Genomic DNA, 26,232 nt, shown 5'->3' with positions numbered 1-26,232 from the left:
TGTAGTTCATGAATATGTGTCTAGTTCAATGATTTTGTTCATGTGTTTAGTTCCTGATGATATATAGGTAGATATCAGATTTATTTTTTTGACGAGGGGACAGAGAATAAATGTATAGTCTGGTACTGATGAGACTAACACATGTCTATAATCCGCCTGTCCGTAGGTGTCGCCGGCGGTACAGCATGCCTCTAAGGACGACATGGACAAACCAGATATAACTGATCTCCAAACTTAACCTGGATCTCGTGTCTAATCTATGTTAACCTGTGTATTGGGCTGTAATCAGCTGATGTCTTGTTGAATCTTATTTATTAATGGTGTCTGTTTAATGTAATGACAAATCTATTTAGTATATTGACGTGTCTATGTTCAACATATTGATGTGTCTATGTTCAACATATTGATGTGTCTATGTTCAACATATTGATGTGTCTATGTTCAACATATTGATGTGTCTATGTTCAACATATTGATGTGTCTATGTTCAACATATTGATGTGTCTATGTTCAACATATTGATGTGTCTATGTTCAACATATTGATGTGTCTATGTTCAACATATTGATGTGTCTATGTTCAACATATTGATGTGTCTATGTTCAACATATTGATGTGTCTATGTTCAACATATTGATGTGTCTATGTTCAACATATTGATGTGTCTATGTTCAACATATTGATGTGTCTATGTTCAACATTTGATGTGTCTATGTTCAACATATTGATGTGTCTATGTTCAACATATTGATGTGTTCAATGTTCACAACATTTGATGTGTCAATGTTCAACATATTGATGTGTCTATGTTCAACATATTTGATGTGTCAATGTTCAACATTTGATGTGTCTATGTTCAACATATTGATGTGTCTATGTTCAACATTTGATGTGTCTATGTTCAACATATTGATGTGTCTATGTTCAACATATTGATGTGTCTATGTTCAACATTTGATGTGTCTATGTTCAACATATTGATGTGTCTATGTTCAACATATTGATGTGTCTATGTTCAACATATTGATGTGTCTATGTTCAACATATTGACGTGTCTATGTTCAACATATTGACGTGTCTATGTTCAACATATTGATGTGTCTATGTTCAACATATTGAGTGTGTCTATGTTCAACATTTGATGTGTCTATGTTCAACATATTGATGTGTCTATGTTCAACATATTGATGTGTCTATGTTCAACATATTGATGTGTCTATGTTCAACATATTGATGTGTCTATGTTCAACATATCAATGTGTCTATGTTCAACATATTGATGTGTCTATGTTCAACATATTGATGTGTCTATGTTCAACATATTGATGTGTCTATGTTCAACATATTGATGTGTCTATGTTCAACATATTGATGTGTCTATGTTCAACATTTGATGTGTCTATGTTCAACATTTGATGTGTCTATGTTCAACATTTGATGTGTCTATGTTCAACATATTGATGTGTCTATGTTCAACATATTGATGTGTCTATGTTCAACATATTGATGTGTCTATGTTCAACATATTGATGTGTCTATGTTCAACATATTGATGTGTCTATGTTCAACATATTGATGTGTCTATGTTCAACATATTGATGTGTCTATGTTCAACATATTGATGTGTCTATGTTCAACATATTGACTTGTGTCTATGTTCAACATTTGATGTGTCTATGTTCAACATTTGATGTGTCAATGTTCAACATATTGATGTGTCTATGTTCAACATATTGATGTGTCTATGTTCAACATATTGATGTGTCTATGTTCAACATTTGATGTGTCTATGTTCAACATATTGACGTGTCTATGTTCAACATATTGATGTGTCTATGTTCAACATATTGATGTGTCTATGTTCAACATTTGATGTGTCTATGTTCAACATATTGATGTGTCTATGTTCAACATATTGATGTGTCTATGTTCAACATTTGATGTGTCAATGTTCAACATTTGATGTGTCTATGTTCAACATATTGATGTGTCTATGTTCAACATATTGATGGTGTCTATGTTCAACATATTGATGTGTCTATGTTCAACATTGATGTTGTCTATGTTCAACATTTGATGTGTCTATGTTCAACATTTGATGTGTCTATGTTCAACATTTGATGTGTCTATGTTCAACATTTGATGTGTCTATGTTCAACATTTGATGTGTCTATGTTCAACATTTGATGTGTCTATGTTCAACATTTGATGTGTCTATGTTCAACATTTGATGTGTCTATGTTCAACATTTGATGTGTCTATGTTCAACATTTGATGTGTCTATGTTCAACATATTGATGTGTCTATGTTCAACATTTGATGTGTCTATGTTCAACATTTGATGTGTCTATGTTCAACATTTGATGTGTCTATGTTCAACATATTGATGTGTCTATGTTCAACATTTGATGTGTCTATGTTCAACATTTGATGTGTCTATGTTCAACATTTGATGTGTCTATGTTCAACATATTGATGTGTCTATGTTCAACATATTGATGTGTCTATGTTCAACATTTGATGTGTCTATGTTCAACATTTGATGTGTCTATGTTCAACATTTGATGTGTCTATGTTCAACATATTGATGTGTCTATGTTCAACATATTGATGTGTCTATGTTCAACATATTGATGTGTCTATGTTCAACATATCAATGTGTCTATGCTTGAAACATTGATGTGTCAATGTTCAACATTTGATGTGTCTATGTTTAACATATTGGTGTGTCTAGGTTTAACATATTGGTGTGTCTTATGTTTAAAACATTGACATTTCTATGTGTAACACACTAACGTAATATGAGGACCAATGGTATTATATGGTGCACACCTAATGTTCAATGCAGCTAACATGAATAGAAAATCACTAACCATTGCATGATAGATATCTACTACACTGTATATATATGACACAAGACCTTTACGGGTCTCCGGGGATCTCACGGTTACGTAACCCCGGTCTTCAATCAGTAACTGATCACAGCTAAATAAGGATGTCTTAAAGGTTTACAACTGATAGAAAGGTCAATGTTTTGTTCCAGTAGTAATGTGGTAATGACTACTTTTAAAGGAACATCAGTCTGCCGAAGCACCTAGTGAAATATCTGTATGTTAAAGCTTTGTTCTCTGCAAATTACAGTCACATGCTTTGCTGGATCAGAAAGCCTGAACATTACAATCAATAGTATTGGATGCTTCTTTACTAAGTCTAAACCATTTTTTTCGTTTGAAATATTCACTTGTGGTACAATGATAAAAATAGGTTTTATATATCAACTCCTTTTCAGAGGCCTTTGCAGAAGTAAATGTGTTGTTTTCCCTATGATTGTAAAACAGGTCCTCTCGATAATTTGGGAGAGGTGCAAGTGGCATATAGTCATCTTTCTGTTTGTACCTTAGCTGTCCTGTTCTGTACTGAATACATAGGGTGACATACTATATATCATGTATATCAATGATGTTTTATATAGCCATGCAACGGTTTAGGAGTGAAGGGAAATTTAATGCGATTTTTACAATTATACATTAAAAGAATCTGGTCTGTGGGATTTCTTTCCTCTAAATAAAATGATAGTTTTTCTCCAGTTGCAAATATAAATCATCAAAATTGATTAACTTCCATTATTCCCCTTTATCAATATCACAGATTATTCTCCTTCATGGTTGATTATCTCCCCTGTTTAAGCTGGATTATTCCCCTTTAAGAATTATACCAGCATCATAGTAGTCAGCAGTGAAACACTTACCTGAATTTATTTACTCCTGATTGTATCTGGCCTCATAATTGTTGTTAAGTAGCCACACTGTCGATCTGTATCCTAAAATGACCCTAGTCAATAGCACAGCAAGTATAACAAACAAGCAAAGATATCTACCATTTATTTATTTTGAACTAGAGAAATTATCAATATATTTGTTCCCTAAATTCTTTTGGGAGATAATTAAATAGCCTATAATTTTTCGTGTATTTAAGTAGTCGTCAGCTGTTACAATGACAATGGGTGTTCACAAAGAGAAAAAAAAGACTAAAGAACATATCAATATGCCTCAAATATTTTTGGGTGATACTTCTTTACCTGGCCTTTTGTTTGTTTGTAGATAGGTAGCTATCAGCTGCTACATTGAGACATATTAGGTGAAAGTGATAGTTCACAGAGCTATTAACCTGAAAAACAATAAACTAAAAATTGTGATTTGTTGGAGTTACACTAACAGTTTGATGCAGAATTCACGATGAATGTATTTTTGAAAAGTACTGATAATTTGCAGAATAGATACTGATAATATGATGAAAATATACTGATAACATGCTGAAAAGATACTGATAACATGCTGAAAAGCTTTGGGACTATGGTGCAGGCTTTTGGGTTGTATAATAGTTTGTGGTTAGTTTGTGCACTTGACATGTTTGATGTCTCTAAAACTTATCCAATAAGGTGTTTGTCGTGTGATATATGTTGATTTTCCCCTCGTAACACAACCTCACACGGAGATAGAGTAGTTCCTGGGACGACGTGGATTGAGAGGGATAACTACTGCCGTACCGGAGATCTATTTATACTTCTGCATGCTGCTACCAGCGAATTGCAGATTTTGTTATAAAAACAGCACATCTGCACGGTTGATTTAAGTGTGTGTATTTGGAAGGTGTCGGTATAGAAGTTTAGCTGAACCATACACAAACATTGAGGAATGCACTCCAATGTGATGTCGGGACTGCTTGTAGAACCCCTCACGTTAAATATCGCTGTATTGTTGTATTTAAGATCTTGACATAATTATTATTTCAATAATTTCAAAAGTAAGAATTGTTTTTATTTATTATATGTTGAAGATATTGAAAATATCATTGTTTTATTTGTGATTTTATAATTTACATTAAATTATTTTTGAAAAATGCCAAGGTTAAAAGAATATTGATCAAGTTTATTTTTAGATCTCAACACTGTGATATTGTTATTATAGGATTGCTATAATTTTATGAGTTTGAGTGAACATAATGTAGATCTATATAATAAATGAAGTACTAGAATACTTAGGGATACAAGTAAATAAGGTCTTTCATGTTCTTTATGAAATCATATTATAAATATCTTAAATGATAAATTTATTGATTATTTTCTGTTTTGCTCAAACATGTTTTAATGAACAAGAATTTTTTTTTTCACTCATGACATCTTAATTGGCAGATCTGTATTGATACGGTATATTGTATGTTTTTAGTCCTGGCATATACCTATTTTGTGAGTATTTTATTATAGAGTGTATTTAATAGGACAATAAAATAAAGGTATATATTTGATGGCATTGTTTTTATGTTATTAAAGCTAAGATCACAGCTGTCTGGCTATTTATAGATATACATCATTATACCTATGACAGATTTGAGTGTATATCAGTATAATTGCTATTTCTGTTGCCAATATTATTTTAGGAGATAAATTAAGACACATAACAGCTATGAGTTAGTCCTGTAGCTTGTAGAGGGAGACAATTCCAGATATTATCAGGGCTTTGCATCTCTTTTGTATAGCAGCAGGGTGAGCTAGCTCTTAATTAAATACCATTTACATCTATCATTGGGTTTGTATGGCCAACTGTCCTTTAGCAATTATTTTCCTTTGGGATTTTAACAATAACTTTTGGTTTTTGTTTTGAAGTTACTTATGGGTCACGGTAATAGCCAAGGTAACCATGATGGCTGCCAGAGTCACACTACATTTCTTTTTGCACTACAGCACCTGTCTTGGTTGACCTTTTTAGGTCAAAAATCTTATTTTAAATAGATTCATAGGACTTTAAATCAACACAATATTTTATACTTTAAATCAACACAATATTTTATACTGTAATAATAATGACTCAAGAACTTGGATCTATATTCCTGTGATAGCCTATTGTAACCATCTATAAAAGTTTCAAGTATGAACCCCACATGATACAGTTGCCAAGTACTAGCTTTAGGTAAGGTGGTTTTATTCAACATACTCCGGTTTTGCAGTCTGCCTCTAGACCCCACCTGCCATATCCTTGAAATTTCCCCAAATTAAAGCTGGAACACTTCATTATAAAATTTCATGGGTGAATGAATTAATTTAACCAAATTGAAAAGAATCAAACCAAAGAACACAAAGTTTATACATATCATTCCTTTCAATTGTAGAAAATTTAATTTATAAAATTATATGGGCGTAGAGAGTCACCCTGAAATGACATTTATCTGTGTATTTATCTGTGTGTAATGTCATTCCAGATCTGCCCATTTATGGACTGCTATAAACCTTATTTATAAATATCTTATCAATAAACCTTCTACATATTAAACCTGTGACTGGAATATTTAGACCTAGATTTCTGATTCAATGATTATCAGAAATAAAATCCTGTTTGTAATATTACCCCACACCTTGTGCTGACAACATCAGGTAAGAAAGATTTTAAAATCATTATTTTTTTGAAGTCTGTGATTTCCAGCTTTATTGAAAGTAAAGGAACCAGTAAGCAAAAGGTCTTGTTCACATAAATTTTGATGTAAACTAGCTGTTAGCTTAAATAATGTTTTGGATAATTTTATGTGTAAACAGAATTATTTATTCACATTAAGTGTGATCTATATCAACATAGAATTATTAATATGAGAAAAAAGGAATATATTTTTTTTAATATTTTAACGCTGTGTATGAGTGGAATAGTTTTATTCATGTTTAGAATGATCAGACTTTGTAGATATGTGAAATTTTTGATACTGAAATACCACTATCAAAATGTGCATATCGCATAATTATATAAGATGAATTATAATAATACTTGGTTATATAGGTTGTTAATGTTTTCAAGAAATATATGAAACTTTTTTTATTTAATATTCTAATAGTTTTTCTGTTTCAATATTTAACGATTTCAATAATTTTATCATCTCTTTGAAAAGTGCAGACTAGAAATTCCCCTTTATCTTCACAGCTAACCGAAGTAAAGGAATGCCAAGTAGTATTGGCCTATATCTTGACTTTCATCTTAGACTTCTCAGCATCATTACTTTCAAAGTTCCACATCTTGAAAAAGAAATAAAAATCCTTGGCTTTTTGATAAAAATCCAATGAAATGGTTTCATGGTTTCCCCTCTCCCTTACCTCAGGAGCCTGTGTGACTGGGGTAGGATCAGCATACAACTTGTTGAAACATCCTTCCAGCTGCCCTGGTCTGCCAGGACTAGATAAATAGGAATCTTTGAATGATAAATATACATTTTTATACTGGTGTATATTAGGGTTTAAAAATTGAATCCATGTGAAAGAAATGAAGATAAAGTGTTACTTTTCTTTGAAATGTGTTTTTCTTAAGTGACAGGCCAAAAGCCATACATGTAACCGTTTTTAAAATGTGACAAAACTTTGCTTTAGGATTAGAATCTGGTCTTAAAAAAAAATCAATCACAGATATATAGTAAAATCAATCACAGATATATAGTATCACCTGTAAATCCAGAACCTGCATAATCTTGAATATGAGGGGAAAGTGTATTAATAAGAATAATTGTATAATGTAAACTTTTCAGTTTGTAACCAGAACAGACAATCTGAACCTATACAAAATAAAACATATAGATTTGGAATATTTACTTGTACTAACAAGTTAAGTAATAGATTTATTATGTAGATATGCAAAACAAAACAAAAAGAAAGAGGGAAAAAAAAACAGAAAAAATGTTTGCATGCAACTGAAATCTATTTTCATCATCATGCATTAATTTTAATTTATTTCTTTTATCAGTCAATCACAACTAATGTAAGCAGACTGTGCATGTTTTCCATACACTTGTATAAAAAGAATCAATTCAGGCATCGTGTCGGAGTCTTTAATGTCCCAAAATAGAACTACAAATTACAAGGCATATAATTTTAAAAAGAGAAAGGCCTAGAATTTCTGCTAATACACACCTGCATTTAAAATAGCCTGGTATCCATGTTACCACTAATGTGAATCGATGTGTATTGTAAGGTAGTGTAAATTATAATGTTTCATCTTTTAGGTCAAAAATGAAGGTAATGGAGAGAACAAACAATTTTTTATACCATCCAAGGATGTCATTACACTAATCTATAATATTTATTCTTTTTTTTCTGCTCTCAGGGTACTTGTTTAATTTTTTATAGAAAAATGATGGATCATTTGTGGCCACCATTACTGTAGAACATTTACTGTAACAGGTTTAGATCCAGACTTAAGTAAAGATTCAACCATAAGTCTGCCTTGTACTGGATTTTCCACTTAATTAAAGCAATTTGATGAAACAATAGATAGAGATTAATTACTTGGTATTATTGAACTGCCACATTGTATGATATCTGGGGCTGGATCAGACAGACTTAACAAAAACCTCTTAATGAGTATAGACATGTATGTATATCTCAAGGCTGTCAATTTAAACAGGTATCTGATCCATTATAACACTGTAAGGAAACTGAAGCTTTCCTAAAGATAAATGAAGACGGATTTTACTGCAAAAAACTTGATGTGGTAAGACACATAGTTTTGTAATTTTTAGTATTTAACTGACACTTTGATCTTTCAACAGAGTAAAGTATTGAGGGTCATTGTTTTCTCGATCAGCAATAATCTGATACCAGTTAAATATTGTAAAGTCATTTTGTTTAGCATTCTGTAACCAATAAGAGCTATCTAAGATACATGATGAAGGTTAATGAGGTGGAAGAAAGCTGGAGTACCAAAAGAAAAACCATCAACCTAAGCCATTCAGTATCTTGTAAACCCTGAAGTTGAAGGCTAGAATATATGTCAGAACACTTGCTTACCATTAGTAGGCTATAGAGGGTTAAATGGGACACGGTAAAGGGAATTGAAGGTATAGCTGTCTGGATTGCTTTATGTTATATGTTAAAATGTAAACCATAAAGATCTTTTTCCCTGTTAACAGTGTATTTTTAATTGCATATATAGTTGTTATTATTTTGACAAACAAAAGAAGCCATGCAAAATTAGTTTTTGGAAATTGATATAAGGAATTGAAAGTGACTGAGATCATTCCCTTAGGTTACAATTTGAGTTGATTGAAACTTCTGTTTGATAACAAGCATAAAAAGAGGTTTCTAAGTTCAAGCCAAGGCGATGATACCTTTATTTTTCATTTTTCTCATACAACACCAATATTATAGATCAGATTCAGTTTTGGAAAAAAACTTTTGGTTCAGTACAAAATTAATACTTTCAATGAAATAGAATTCATTTTACAGCTTTTTAAGAAAAAGATGTTTTAATATATATTCATAATGCTTTTTCCTATGGAACAAAGCTTGCTATGGAACAATGTATATAAAGCACATGTGGGGAGTTTGTTTTCTGGTGAGAGTGGTATGTCCTGAATCACAGGGAAACTTACTGCTATCTTTAGTTTTACAACCCTTAATGACAAGTTAGATTCCACCACTAAACCTAGACAGCTGACTTGGGCTTATTTGAGAACACCATATGTTTTTCATGTCAAAGTTGAACAGATGGAATTGATGAAGCATTCAGTAGATTTGGCCCAATTAAGTAGAAAAGGCATGTTTACACAGTTAGCAGGTCAACAGTGATACCATCATGGGATTCAGTCAAAATATGTGTGCATTCAATTTGTATAATTAACAAATTAATAATACAATATACCCAGAATTCTAGAATGAAGTTCTTCTAACAATTGCAAGGATGTTTAGTCTTCCTATTGATTTAATAGAGAGGTTTATATTCTTTGTTCCTTTGATTCTCGTATGAATTATAAGACCAGATTGTCTCCCTTTAATTTTGAGCTCTTGTAAGCTGTAATTCCGACCAATATAAAAATGAAACATGCTTATCAAATAAAATGCCAAGAGGTAGATTAGAAGGCACGAAATTTCCCAAAGAGTTTGTGGTTAGATACAAACTTAGAGACCAAAAATGATAAAGGCCAATTTTATCTTTATAATTTTAATATACTAGAGACATTATTGGCCTTTCTTAAGACCCTATACATGTATTTTGAATATTTTCATGGTGTGAAAGAGTTATCATAGACAATGGCCACCCATGCGGTAAGAAACCAAGGTCATCTGCAGCCATATGCTGTGACTGGGAAAGAACCCTCATGTATAAGGAGGATTTCACATTTTTCTGTTTTGATTATTTTTGTTTTCGATATGGAAAGCCTAAGTATAAATGTACATGGTAAGGGGTTTACACATGTAAAGATCTTTGTACTTAAGCTGGATAAGGTACCGATAGTGTTGTTCTCTATAGCATGGTGTCCTCTAGTACTGGTTCACCTCTCTAAGTAGATCACCTTGATGTTGTCAGCCAATACTCCAGTCTCTGAACAAGTCATTTATCTAATTATCATTAACAAATCTTTTTCTGTTAATTACATCTCCGGGGGTCATGCTGACACATAAACACAAGGAAAATATGATACAGACAATTTTCTCAGGGTATTTCTTCTGTCTTACACGTGTAGGTAGTTTGATCGTAACTCGGTTCTTGGTGCTGACATGGTGATAGGTTCCTCAGACATTCCTGTAAAAGTCTTCTGGCAGGGTAAAAGGTTTAGTCGGAAAGTAATTGAAAACACTTACACTGTGTCAGGGACAAACTCCTGACTAACGCCCAGGATGGCTGATAGTGTTGATCAGAAAATCTTGTATCACTGAAAAATGCCTGACAATAGAACAGAACGTTAAAACTATTCATGGTAGACTCATTGTCAAATACTTCTATATTGTTGTTTCTCATTCTTATGATATATTATGAAAGGAAATATTTTGTGTCATTCATTGTAAGAACATACTATGGTGTACAAAATATTGTTTAATTTAAGACTACACTGTGATAGAAGGGAAATGAAAACTGCGGAGGACTAAGACTGGGGTAGATTTATGTGATAAAACTCATGGATGATTCTCAGCGAGAGATTCACACTAAGGTGGCGAGACACTAGAACTTGGGGAAGAACATTTTTGTGATAAAAGAAATATAATTATTTTGAATGACGTCAGAGTTTCCATTGATAAGTGAAGTATTTTGTGCATAAATCTAAGAGTGAAACTTTTTTCATCCCCTACATTGGTTATCTTTGAGGATGTGCATGATATCAGATCCTTGTATTAATAACTAACCCCCGCTGTGAGATACCCAGGCGACCAAAAGGGAATGTCTCACCCCTTAGTATAGATCCTAGTGTATGCATCATTTCTAACTTGTTGAAACCAGAGCAGCTTAATTATTATAAACCTGCTAACACCACCTGATACGGCTGTTCAGTACTGGTGGAATCAAAATCTCTAAAAAAAATATCCTAGTAGTTTTTAGGCTGGTTATGCAAATTTGCATCATGAGGCATGTGCAAGTACAAAAGTCAACCCTAACTCCAAAAACTTGACAAAAACCAATTGTAAATTGAAGCTTGTCTATTTGACAGTGTTTGGATAGCCCAGACGTCTGAAAAGGAGGATTTAAGGCAAAATGTTAACAGTTGAAGGATTTTGATGAATGTGGCAGTTATTATAATTTCACAGAGGATCCATGATATTTTATTGCCATAAGGATACACAAAGGCTATATCAATGCCTTGTCACTGGACGGAAAAGTATGAAAGGATGTTCTCGAAAGACTTGATGTTTTTGTTGAATATGAATACATTGCTCCCTTTTATGTTGTGTACAGAAGAGTTATGAATGTGATTATAGGTCAGAACCTTGTCAATGGATGTCGTGGTGTGGAAAAAAAGTATCCAAAAGACATTATATTCAAAGTGCTATTAAACTGTAAACAACTTGTTTTCAGTCAAGTCACATATTATTTACTTAAAATGACGACAAAAGTGCTGTAAAAACTTTTGATGTACATTGTAATCAAAATAGTGCTACATGTCGCGACAGCCATTATACCTCAGGAGTCATCGTCTACCAGTACATTTACAAAGTGCTAAGGATCATTTCCTGTGAAATGTGCAGTATAGAGTTTCAACACAATGCCATGTGACTTTCGAGATATAAACTAAAGCCTTGTGACTTTCGAGAGATATACTAAATCTTTGTTTTGCTGGACAAAACGTTTTCGATACATACGGTTTGCCCATGTGATTTTGCGGGACAAAATTTGTGGGTAGATCGTATGAGATTTTAGTATATTATACCGCGGACAAGCCCTTCTTGGGGTGACAACATCCTACATCACACCCGTGTACATATGTATAGTGTCAGAACCTAAATAAACTGTGTTCAAACCTCATTGATGTACTTTTCTCTTGATTTTCATGAGCTTCCAAGATGCTGAATTAGATGGGACTTTATAGATGTGACATCAAAGACGAAAAATAGTACGGATACTTAAACTATAATATTTAACAGTGTTAGCATCAATACAAGATCGATAATTGTGTACGAGTTACAAGTGTTCATTGTCGACAGGTGCTACGTACAGTATCACATGCACGGAGGATCATGATATAGAGACTTCACCTGGCCGAGCTCAGATGCGACTTTTATTTTACCTGGAGATGTTTAGTCCTGGTGGCAAATAAGGACAATATGTTCATTAAGTAATTGGTGCAAGAGTTATATATCAACTGGATACTAAAAGTTAAATATTAAAACAATTGTAAGCTTACATGGGATGGTAATTTGCATGTATGATTTATGGAGAACATTTTTACCTGTGCACTACATTTTTCATCAAGTTTGGATCTTTAGGCAAACCTATTGTTGAGAAGAATTTAAAAGACATGCAGGTTATGTTGAAATATCATTGCAGCATTTTCTGGTAAAGGAAAGTACTTTTGATAGCAATCTTAAGTCACATGGTGCCTAAGGGTGTGTAAACACATACTTTTTTGAAATGATGAAAAGATACCTCTTTGGAGTTTTTCGAGACTGTTAAGATATTATCAGGATATTGGACATGTAATGTTATGAGCGATGTAAGCCCATGTTGGAATAGGACAATGACACTGATTGACCACAGTGGGAATACCAACACCATACTCCTGGCAGACTAACGTTATACAGGTGATGTAATTAGTCTAACACACCTTTGTTATACTAAGGTGTAATTACCAGGTATTCAGTGGCTGTCTAGGTACTTAGAGCTGTATGACGGCCCAGAGTCCAGAATCATTGACCACTCCTAAGACCTATTGACCAGCAGTGATAAAGAACTTTTATGTACACAAACATCTCACCTGGTAACATCAGTGTACTCATTGTAAACAACAACAAAGACACCTACATATAAACAGGCTATTATTAGGGAAATCTATGATTTGAACTGTAGGAAGTTTTATCTTTGATCTCTGTAACAATGGCTGTTACACAGGCCATCTGCTGCACACATTGTCTGATTAATGGGCTACTATAGTGGACACTCAGGTTACACTACTGGACAGTGGTCAGTACTGGATGTGGACAGTGGCGGTCAGATGACTCTTCAATGTTAATCTTTAGATATTGAAATGTTGGATTAGGTCACTCGACTGTACCTTACTTATTGAATCTCTGATCAGTTAATACTACTGGACAGTTACTGGTCAAATGGCAATCCAACTTCAATCTTTGACCTTAATTTACTAATCAGAGATTTCAATCGATTGTTGGAATTAACGAGCAGTGTGGCTTCAGGGATTAAGTCTGTCTCTGGATTAACCTTGAGCAAAAGATCAAATGATATATGTATTATCTGTGGATTAAACTCGACTTACAGAGTTCACAACAGTTCTGTAGAAAATGTCTTGATAGAGGAGTTTTATCTATTTTGTGGCTCAACAGAAAAACATCTGCTCAAAACGCAGTTTAAGATTTGATATCTTGTATAGATTAAAGTGATATATCTGTCTGATTAGGCAGATGTAAAGACCGTATTGTGCCCCACTTTTAAACCTCACAGCTCACTTTTACTCTAACAGGTAAATATCAACAAGGCCTCTTTGTGGATTGGAACATCTCATATCTCAATTTAATTGATCAAGTAACCAGGTTTCATGTTAACTTTGATCTTATCGCAATACAAGTGTTCCTTATTCAGCCTTTAATAATTCCGTTTGTGATGTAAAACCCCGGCATTTCTATAAACAAATTGAATGTTCGAAGTGTTGGAAGAGAGTTAATTCCATCGACTGACCATTTCTCTATATACTTAGACTGATAAGACTGGAATCAGGAGAAGGTTGACCCTCCAGGACGTCTTGACAACAGTAATGTAGGTGAGATATTTAAACTGTTGAAGGTGGTACTGGACGTATACCTGACCTTTATTAACGACGATACCTGATACTTTACCTATAAAACGCTTATTGAGGACAGTAATTTCACTAGGTTGTGTAAACTTTGGCACAATTTTATAAATGGTAATTTAATGCCTCATGAATTTTTTCTTCATTAGAAATATTCAAGAGCAAAGTAGGTATAAATTTGTGCATCAATGAAAAGAGTTCTTTGAAGAATTACACTTGTATTTATGAATCTCTAACTTTTCAATGCTTCAAAAGTTAAGTATAAACCATTCATTTTGTTAGAAATTTTACCAGAATTATAGCACTACAGTTTGATAATCTATTTAGAATCGGTCAGCTTTTCTTTGTTTAGGATTTTAAGTGTGCTTATCTGTCCAATCTGTACAGAGTAGCTTGTTATCTGGCCCACAGGATATCGTTGTTGACTTTCCAAGCCGCCAAATGACAGTGAACCGATCACAGTACAGCAAAAAAGCACTATAAAACAGGAAGGAAGGATTACAATAGAATCTATCAGTATTGACATTGTGGAGGAAAACCTGTAAAACTGACACATTTAAATACATACAGGCACATATTGGAGACAATTACTATTTAGTTCTAGTTATCTGAGTCACAACTGCTATTGTCAGCTCTTACTGGAACAACAATTACTAGGACAACAATTGGCAGTTCCTAGAACAACTGTTGTTGTCATCCAAAAGCGGACAACTAGCAGTTGTTTAAACAACGGTTACCATTCCATGGAGGATCACTATCTACTGCCACATTTTTAAAAACTGTCATTGTCAGAAGTTGACCACAGGAGGACAGCATCTGTTTTTGAGTCCCAGAAGGACACCAATTTGTGAGGGATGTGTTAAATCTGACCACTTCTACTGTAGGATTAACAAGTAGAAAAGTTTGTCAGTTATCCATTGGATTGAGTGACAATTGAAGACCTCATCGGATCACCCTTAAATGATAAGATATGTGTACACGAATGTGATACATGTGGAGCACCATCATTGTGCTTAGGGATATTTTCATGGGAAGGTCTGTAACCTGTTAATTAGGAGGAGACATATCCTGTGTGATAGACAAGGAATCGTGTAAGATTGTCCACTGACAAGACATCGTGTAAGATTGTCCACTATTATACAGTACTGGATCAGTGTCCACCTCTCTGTGTTTACAATCTGGACAAACAAAACTTAACGATACTCCCAACAACTTAGTGTTCAGGACTAAAGCATTAAATGTTTGTTTTCAAGATGTAAGAGGTCTCGCGCTTCACAAATGTTGACATTAGACTTAGAACAAATCCACAGACTAAAAACACACCTACGACATTCGACAGACAAAAATCCACTAAGGTTAGCTCCTGCTTCAATAACCACTTTGTGATCCTGCTGTAAAGTTTAGCACTTTGATGACTTTCATCTGTTACCTCGGACTGGAGTCGGTGGTATTAATTAGAAAGAAGTCTCTTTGGTGTGTGGAGCATATTACATCTGAAAAATGAGATATTTTGTGTAGGAGAAGATTGCAGTCGAGGATACAGGAGGTAGTGTTATTGTCAGTTTGATCTCCGTCCTACCTTGTACTATGGATTATTATCATCAATAACAATTAGGCCACTATGCTTGAGTGGCATGTTATAAATACAATTGTAGTAATCTTATAGAAACTGTGAGACAAACTACTAACTCTCCAATGGATAGCGTTATATACAAAGGAACTGTAATGTACAGACATCATGTGGTATAGTTGTGGCACCCGACTGGGACCTCAAATACAAGCTAATGTTGTCAGTGATTCATCATTTCTATTCAATGGAGATCGTGATAATGTGATTGAATCAATCTTAGGTGAATAATTAGATAAAAAGTGTAAAATTAATTTTCTGTGCATGTATTTTCTGCATTGGAAAAGATTACAGAAAATACCACAGTAATTCTTGTGTTGGATTAATACCTAGCTATGCTAATGTATTGTTGACATGTCCGACTGCATCAGGGATTTATAAATAAAAAATATCAACAACACACTGTGCTCTACGGCTGGGAGTTTCAACAGCTGTCAGGCAGGTAAAAAGCTCATCAGTAATACCATACAGAAATCAATTGTTTGTGGAAGTTCTACCAGATGGATAATTTATTGCATGTTAGCCATTTCGCTCTGATCCTAACTCTTGGTGAATGATCCTAAGTTGGCTGCTTGTGGTATTTTTACGAGCAGAAAAAAAATGCTTTTATATTGCACCTGAATGTATTTGTATGGAGGCTGACATCGTGGGCCAGATCTGCCAGTACATGAGTAACTACAGTGTTGGACTGCAGGATTACATACGGTGTATACTCATTCAAACTTCTCCCCAAGGAGATTAGTTCTATGGGAAGTATTTGGCAAAATCCTTGTGATAAATAAGACAGATGATTGGGATGTAATGTGATCAGTAACTTACCTGTGAATACAACGTTGTATAAGCTGGGATAGGATGTATTGGAGCATGTGACGCTGACTAAGTAGACATCTCTTATAATGATACATTAATTCAAGTGTAGCACTTCAATTCTATATTACACGAAAGATTTCACTGTACAAGTTGTATCTCTCACATACAGAGAACAATTTCTGCTGGAGATGAAAATTTTAAATTCTTTAGAAATGGCATCTGACACTAATGAGGACGAGGGTAATCCGTGTAAAAACGATGACATACCAGGGGAGGATAGCTTGAAAAAACAACACCATGGTAAAGACAACGCTGACAGAAATATAGGTTACTTACAAGATGATAATCACCCCTGTGATGATACAGAATATGGTGGTGGACTTTTAAAACGCTTCTCTGGGAAAGCAAATCTGGATTCAAACTACCTGAATGACAGTTGCTGTGATTCCATAGACGATAATAGTGAGTGTGATTCCACATGTAGCGTGGAAGATCAGATAGATATTAATGGTTACCATGGTAACAGGGATCACTGTAACCATAGCGATGGAAGCTTGCATAATCATGGTGATGGCTGTCATAAAGATAGTGAAGAGAATTCCTGTAGTAAACATAGGGATGGTGACATAGAAAATGATTGTCATTCAGTAAAAGAAAATCATGTTTTATGTAGGGACCAGTTGGAAACAGATGACGGTTTCTCTGGTAACCAAATACAGACAAGTTATGGTAACCAAACTGAAATGGATTCAGATATCCATGGTAACCAACATGAAATGGAAACCAGTCTCCACAGTGACCAGCTAGATAGAGAAGATGAAATATATCCCAGTGATGGTAACTCTGTCGACGGTTTCCTTGGTGACCAAAGATCTGAGGAGGGTTGCTATGGCGACAATGACTCATGTCTATCAACAGAAGATGTCACCATATCTAATGTGTTTGAGGTAATATTAAATTGCTACAATATGTAACATATGTCATTTTATTCTGTAGGTTTAATTTCAATTTCATTGGTCAATACAATATACATGTATATCATGTTACAGTATTACGCATTACTGAGAATGTTTATAATGAATGCTTTATGTGTCTCAGACTTCTGTTTGCATCAAACAAATGCTGAAAAAAACTCTACACATATATATTCAGAACAGGTTTTTGACATAAACAATATTGTTAGAACAAACGCTTAGGAAACAGTTTCATGTTTATGTCCAAAGCATGATCGAAAGGGAGGAGGGACACATTAGGTTACTTATATCTCCTTGTCATTCCAACTTGTAGGGTTCTGTCCTAATTTGATATTGAAGCAAGGTTCTTGAGATATCTCGCATCTATATGTTTTAAAAATTTAAAAAATTGAAATAATCATTAATGACCATTTTTCCTTGTAAATGACAGTTGCATTTAAGATGTTGACACATATTACCACACTAAATATCAATAGAATATGTAATCAGGCATAAAAGGGACAAATTAGGTGGACAATCCAGCTGTAGTACATGTGATGAAAGTTAATATACTGGTGTTAGTTTATATAAAGATATACCAACGTTATACACTTGCATGCAAAGGTTACCTGGCACATTAATTTGTCCATGTATTTAACTAGGACAATTTTGTCATTCATAAAGCATAATTTTAGTTACAATTACATGAATTCCCACAAATACCTCGTCATTATGGCATTTTTTTGGATCAAGGAAGGCAATTTATTATGTCCCTGGGGGATATTTAAGCCAAAAAAACCTGCCACTATTGGATATAGTCGTGTCCCATCCCCGTCTTGCCCTAACAGATATTTCTAGTTAAAAAGTTTAATCCTGTTTTGGTGAAAAGAACTTGTGAGTAACTTTAGATGAGCTAGCTTTACATCTAGTTTGATTGTTTGATTGATTTTTCCTGTGATTAAGTACGTTTGGGGCATCTGTTTAGTCCAGTAACTGATAATGATTGAGAACCATATAAGGAGATAGAATTGATGATTACCTACTTGATATGTGTTAAACTGATAGGTGATACACTGCTATTGAGGATGTGTATTACTTAAATGAGATCTATAGGATATGTAGCCTTCAATCTCTGGGTTTCTATTTAGGATACTATATGGGGTAATTGCCACATCATGTTTTAGGTTAGTGATTTTTCTCCAGGTACTTTCTTGCAATTCCTAAACTTGCTAAATTCTTCAGGAATCAACCCTGGCTGTTAATAGGATGTCAAACAAAACCAAATACTGGGTAGTCAAAACAAGTTTGTGTGAGGCATGTTAAGTGTTGAGGGTAAGAATCCTGAGTAGTCATTAGTAGTTGTATTAGTGACTTGTGACCAGTGCTCCCATTTTGTCCAGTATGTTTGACCAGATGTTTGACCAATTATATACTGACCCCAAGGTCACTTGACAGTCCAGTGCTTTATCTCAAGATTGAGTTTCAATTAAAGGATTTAAAGTATAAAGGATATTACATTCATTGTCATTTATAATTATGGCAGCAAGTTCTAGTTTGATATATGCCACGAACTTCATGTAACATATGGAATTCATATGATACACTTCTCATACATCTATTCGTAAAAGATAATATTCATGATAATATATTTTACAAGTCAAATAGTAGCCTAAAATAATGCTATAGTTTGAGGTATAATGAAAAATGTTTCATTCCATGGCAAGAAACATGACTTTTTCCTGGTATTTGGATCCCAGACACAATAACAATAATACTTTGTCTTTGGATTATAAATCTGTCGGACAAAAGTAAAAACTAAGGCCTATGTTTGTTTATTATCCATGGGATGATAGAGTACATTATGGAGAAGCCATTAGAATTACCAACCTTTGTAGAAGGGCGTTCGCTCAGTTCCGCCATGTAACACTCTCTTACAATGTTTGTTATAGAAACAGTCCAATTGATAGGAATGCATAGAATCTCTACTGTTGGTATAACTCAACAGATGGAATGGATATAAAAAAGCTTTCAAATTGCTCCCAATCTTTCCTCAGCCACATACATTTTGATTATCATTTCCTGGTACGATAAAGATTCATGTGATGTTTTGTTAACCGTACAACAATGATGAAAAGTTCATTCAAATACATTTATACTGATGTTAGATCAGACAAAAGTACCATAAGCAAATGGGAAAAATATGAACCCTGAGAAATTCCACTTGGAATACTCCAAGGGTTACTATCATTCTCGATATATCCACCCATGGACTATTGTCATGGCAAAATTTTCAGGAGAAAAAAACTGACCAATCACAGGACTACCAGGGATATCCTTTAAAGATTAAAGAGAGTTGCACCAAACTTTAGAGTTATACAATGTATTTTTATTTGATTCTTTTGATGTACATCAAATGACCAAACTATCTGTGTCATCTGTTATAATTGTCACACACAGAGCCTTCAATTATGCTATGACATTACATCTAGGGATGGCTATAATGACAGTGATAGTAACCCCTGGAATATTAAAGATACTCCTTGATAGAGCAGATTACAGATATGTCTCTGGCCACCAACCTATTCTGTTCTCCCAAAAATTTGTTACAAGGTCATTTCCTCTAAATTACTGACTTTTCGTTTGGTTAACTGATAATATTGATGATTTTAATAATCTGACAACAATCATCACCGAACTAAATGGTTTGGTGCTGTAGTACCCTGTACCATACAACTCTATTTGTAGCGGGATAGTACTGGGTTGATCATTGGTGATCAGGTAGCTCAGTCGGTAGAGCACTCGGCTAATGTTCGGAGGGCCCCAGGGTTAAATCCCAGTCTGGCCGCTGCATTTTTTCCTCTCCTGTTAAAGAATGGCGCCCAACTAAATAACCAACTGCGGTGGTGTTTGTATATCTTCGAGTGCCAAAGACTTCGAGAATGGAGGGAGGAGTGTAGCGGGATTGGACTGGGTCGATCATCACCAGTGACCAGGTACCTCGGTTGGTAGAGCACTCTGCTAATGATCGGAGGGTCCTGGGTTTGAATCCTGTTCTGGCCGCTACATTTAGCTCCTGTTACATATTTGTTCTGTGACTGGGCTAAAGCTCGCTCAATAGTAAGATGTACATGTGTGGTACTAATTGTTAGGCTGGGAGCCAGACACTGTAATTAATATGTCACTCAAAGTCTAAGGAAAGTACTACAAAAGCCACACAAACAGTAGCATTGTAAACTGGCTACTATAGAATATCTAGATCAAGAAATAAATAGTCTTAAATTGTGTTTCTGCAACAGCTAGTATACAGATAAGTTTCAAACAAGGGAGATAATCTGTGATTACCAAGTTTCTGGAATCAACTTATTCATACCATACATTTTGTAGTATTGTGGTACCCCATGTTTACATTTCCACTGATTCTTGTTGATATATAACAGTTAAAGACATTTATAAAATAAAATGTTAGAACAGCAAAACTGATTGCCTGCAGTGAGCAATCATAAGATCAATTGTTCAACTGTCTGGCTAAACAAAGGTTCTGAGTTCAATTCCTGATCTGGCAGTGCATTTTTCTGCTTCTGTTACAGACATAATGTTGGGTTGTGTAGGAGGAAGTGAAATCAAAATCTTTGGAGGATTTTGAAGTTCTTAACATTCTGATGTTTGTTTTTTCCTGTAGAGATGATAAAGAGAAACAAAGAAACATTGTGTACACTAGTGAGATGGTTTTACCTGCCTATACTTTGACTGGGGCAGCATAATTAATCCACACAGCCTCCATACAAATACTTTACTGAGCTTTTCTATAGCTACCAAGGGGAATTTCGGTCATGGTTTATATAAACTTTTTTAGGAAGTGCTGTAGCCTCTCCAATATCCTACAGAAATAAACTTTCTGATTTATAATATAATACATGTACAGCTGTATAGACTAATAGATGTTAGTCTTATTTTTATTTACTTTTTTAGATAATACATCAAAATTGTTCTGGAATAATGAGGTCTGTATGAAGTAGTAATTCTAGGACCAAATTATATAGTTTGTAAGATACATATAAAAGTTCATCAATCTACACATCTGTGTAGGGATTTTTCAAAAATAATTCATATAGAGCATCAAATTCTGTGGATCATTCACCTGAAAGATACATTAGAAACACCCTATACCATATAAAACCAATGTTGGTGGGGAGAAGGATTGGGGGTATATGTTAAATATTAGATAACTATGACCATCATTATCCTATTGATGAGGTATATACCCAGTCATTATCACTGGTGGTTGAGTAAGCCTCCAGAACCACAGACACTGTAAGTTTAAGTAGACCACCTCACTCACAGTGTGCTGTAGTACATGTGTACTTAGATCATTGATGAATGTACTGATGGTTATTTATCACTGTGAAGCTGACAAGGCTATTTAGGAGTCAATCTGTCATTGTCTATTTAGGCAGTTCACTCTAGTGCTGGTTAGTTTACAACAGATGATACAGTGACAGATCTTTTTTTGACATTTATTTTCAATTAAAGATGCTACACTGCTGACAAATAGTTTTTTCTCTATCAAAAACAGAAGCAGACAAATAAGTTTTTTCTTCAATTACAAAAACAAAGAAAAAAATCCATACCACTATGTCTTTTATGGAATGAAGTATTTATTGTGTATACGCAAAAAACAAAATGATTGATTTTATATTATGTTTTTGTGTTAATAAGACATATATACAGGATTAACCACCAGTTATTGTTCAAACAATGTCAGTGAAGCAACATTAACCTAGAAGTGAGATAACTGTGTAAATTAAAATGTGCAGCATTAAAAAGTCAATGTTTACGTTACATCTCCATTAGAAATTGTACAGTCACTCTCTCATTTATTGTCACTTTTATTTTGCCATTATCATCAACAACTGTAATTGCAGACATTGCCATTCATACATATGGTATTTAGTATAACTTGGATCATGGTGTATATTTTTTGTCGTTTTACTAATGATTCTTAAAATGTATCTGAAATCCTATCATCCATTATCTATTGCAAAAGTTACTGACATTTACCGTAACTGATCATCATCATAGGCATTGTCTAACATTCCCTGCAAATGTAACAATTCTTATTACCACTATTTCTCAGAAACTACTGAACAGATCCTTCTCAAATTTCACCTGTAGGTTTTCCTAGATCCCACTTTCCATTCCCAGACAGATCATTCTTTGGTGGGAGCTAAGATTCCTCTCTCCATTGCCAGACAGATCATTCTTTGGTGGGAGCTAAGATTCCTCTCTCCATTGACAGACAGATCATTCTTTAGTGGGACCTAAGATTGACAGACAGATCATTCTTTAGTGGGAGCTAAGATTCCTCTCTCCATTGACAGACAGATCATTCTTTTGTGGGAGCTAAGATTCCTCTCTCCATTGACAGACAGATCATTCTTTTGTGGGAGCTAAGATTCCTCTCTCCATTGACAGACAGATCATTCTTTGGTGGAAGATAAGATTCCTCTCTCCATTGACAGACAGATCATTCTTTGGTGGGAGCTAAGATTCCTCTCCCCATTGACAGACAGATCATTCTTTGTGGGAGTTAAGATTCCTCTCTCCATTGACAGACAGATCATTCTTTGGTGGGAGAAGATTCCTCTCTCCATTGACAGACAGATCATTCTTGTGGATAGATCCTCATGACATGGTGGAATAAGATTCCTCTCCCATTGACAGACAGATCATTCTTTAGTGGGAGCTAAGATTCCTCTCTCCATTGACAGACAGATCATTCTTTGTGGGAGCTAAGATCCTCTCATGCAGAGATCATTCTTGTGGAGTAAGATTCCTCTCCCATTGACAGACAGATCATTCTTGTGGATAGACTCATTGCAGAATCATTCTTGTGGGAGCTAAGATTCCTCTCTCCATTGACAGACAGATCATTCTTTTGTGGGAGCTAAGATTCCTCTCTCAATTGACAGACAGATCATTCTTTTGTGGGAGCTAAGATTCCTCTCTCCATTGACAGACAGATCATTCTTTTGTGGTAGCTAAGATTCCTCTCTCCATTGACAGACAGATCATTCTTTGGTGGGAGCTAAGATTCCTCTCCCCATTGACAGACAGATCATTCTTTTGTGGGAGCTAAGATTCCTCTCTCCATTGACAGACAGATCATTCTTTGGTGGGAGATAAGATTCCTCTCTCCATTGACAGACAGATCATTCTTTAGTGGGAGCTAAGATTCCTCTTTCCATTGACAGACAGATCATTCTTTGGTGGGAGATAAGATTCCTCTCGCCATTGCCAGACAGATCATTCTTTAGTGGGAGCTAAGATTCCTCTCTCCATTGACAGACAGATCATTCTTTGGTGGGAGCTAAGATTCCTCTCCCCATTGACAGACAGATCATTCTTTGGTGGGAGATAAGATTCCTCTCTCCATTGACAGACAGATCATTCTTTAGTGGGAGCTAAGATTCCTCTCTCCATTGACAGACAGATCATTCTTTGGTGGGAGATAAGATTCCTCTCCCCATTGACAGACAGATCATTCTTTAGTGGGAACTAAGATTCCTCTCCCATTGACAGACAGATCATTCTTTGGTGGGAGCTAAGATTCCTCTCTCCATTGACAGACAGATCATTCTTTGTGGGAGATAAGATTCCTCTCTCCATTGACAGACAGATCATTCTTAGTGGGAGCTAAGATTCCTCTCCCATTGACAGACAGATCATTCTTTGGTGGGAGATAAGATTCCTCTCGCCATTGACAGACAGATCATTCTTTAGTGGGAGATAAGATTCCTCTCCCCATTGACAGACAGATCATTCTTTAGTGGGAGCTAAGATTCCTCTCTCCATTGACAGACAGATCATTAGTGGTGGGAGCTAAGATTCCTCTTTCCATTGACAGACAGATCATTCTTTGGTGGGAGATAAGATTCCTCTCCCATTGACAGACAGATCATTCATTCTGTGGGAGCTAAGATTCCTCTCCCCATTGCCAGACAGATCATTCTTTAGTGGGAGCTAAGATTCCTCTCCCCATTGACAGACAGATCATTCTTTGGTGGGAGCTAAGATTCCTCTCCCCATTGACAGACAGATCATTCTTTAGTGGGAGCTAAGATTCCTCTCCCCATTGACAGACAGATCATTCTTTGGTGGGAGCTAAGATTCCTCTCTCCATTGACAGACAGGTCATTCTTTAGTGGGAGCTAAGATTTCACTTTCCATTGACAGACAGGTCATTCTTTAGTGGGAGCTAAGATTCCTCTTTTCATTGACAGACAAATCATTCTTTGGTGGGAGCTAAGATTCCTCTCCCCATTGAGACAGATCATTCTTTGGTGGGAGCTAAGATTCCTCTGGAACCTCTTATTTACTATAGCTGATCACCAACTAAAAACTTATACTTATCAATGTTGCTGGTATTTCATCTTAAACTTTGTTCCCATCATTTATTGTAAAAGTTGTTGGATTTACATGAAGTGGTCATTACAGGAACTGGTCATTGCAAATTTTTCCTTCATTTGTGTGTTGTTGGTATTTGCTGTTATAGATCATCTCATATTTTGTTTATCAATTGTTGTAAAATTTGTAATGGTTGTTGGTATTTATTGTAACCAATCATCTCAGATTTTGCCACTATCATTTGTCGTAATAGCAGTTGGTATTCACCGTAACTGATTGTGTCTCTGACTATGATGTAGCTAATATTACTGCACTTTTCTACCCCTTTGTGTCTGTATGCCTTCATTACAATCAATATGGACAGTTATTATAGAACATTTTGTGGCAAATTGCTAAATTCCCCATTTCACATTTATCAACATTTCATAGAATTAGATGTGTAACAGTTTGTGTGTTAGACCCAGTCAGACATACACAACACGTTGTAACTGTTTGTGTGTTAGACCCAGTCAGACATACACAACACGTTGAAACTGTGCAAGTGTGAAGCTATATAGAACTGAGGTGTTTTGTGTGCTCGTTTGTCCTCGCGGCAAGAACCCACCTTTGTCTGTGACACACACTAGGAAGACACCGTAGTGTATAAATGCTGATCAGTGATATTACTTGATTTGTTCTACTAGCTTAGCTAGGTTAGAGCAACCTTTATCGTCGGACAATTTACCATTGATTTTGTATTTTTCATCGTTTGAAATGAGTTCTCCTGAGAGTATAGTAAAGTCATGCGTACACTCTATAGCGCTATTGACACTGATGCTTGGAATGGAGATAGAAAAAATCTCTGTGTGATTTTGGTGTGTTTGTGGCTGGTTGCAGCGTCTGTACTTTACTACGGACACAGCAGCATTGTCAGGCAGGGTCGGCAAGTATGTCATGTACATATTGCGCGGTAGATGAAGCATTGTCCATCAAACTGAAGGTTGCAGATTATTTTACTACCAACGCTGAGCTTTGATAGAAGTTAGAATTTTTCATTGAGATCTTCGCCGCTTCATTTCCCAAAGGTATAAGCTTAGAGCTCATTCGTGTCTGTACGCCAGGCGGCTAGCGTCCATTTTCATATGTTTCTAAGAGTTGTATGTTTCTGGATCAGATAGCGTATAATCAGAATGTCTGTTT

The 26,232-nt window shown here is 35.0% G+C and overlaps 1 protein-coding gene across 6 annotated transcripts in view; it reads left to right on the top strand.

Annotated features, from left to right (window-relative positions):
- LOC138333229 (death-associated protein kinase 1-like) overlaps positions 1-26,232 on the top strand; it is a 104,199-nt gene that overhangs the window by 53,448 nt on the left and 24,519 nt on the right. The window contains exons 1-2 of one of the 6 annotated variants that reach the window (XM_069281474.1): positions 11,478-14,225; positions 14,671-17,643. The exons of 3 other annotated variants lie outside the window; for them this stretch is intronic. In XM_069281474.1, the coding sequence (XP_069137575.1) occupies positions 16,885-17,643 (759 nt within the window). In that variant the 5' untranslated portion in view covers positions 11,478-14,225; positions 14,671-16,884. Of the gene's footprint in view, positions 1-11,477; positions 14,230-14,646; positions 17,644-26,232 lie in introns of those variants that run through there. 2 more of the 6 variants (XM_069281472.1, XM_069281473.1) reach the window with 2 other exon arrangements.

Source organism: Argopecten irradians, chromosome 10 (assembly GCF_041381155.1).
Source record: "Argopecten irradians isolate NY chromosome 10, Ai_NY, whole genome shotgun sequence".
Classification (NCBI taxonomy): Eukaryota; Metazoa; Mollusca; class Bivalvia; order Pectinida; family Pectinidae; genus Argopecten; species Argopecten irradians.
The sequence above is the reverse complement of the archived record's forward strand: the minus strand, read 5'-3'. Positions and strand labels throughout refer to the sequence as shown.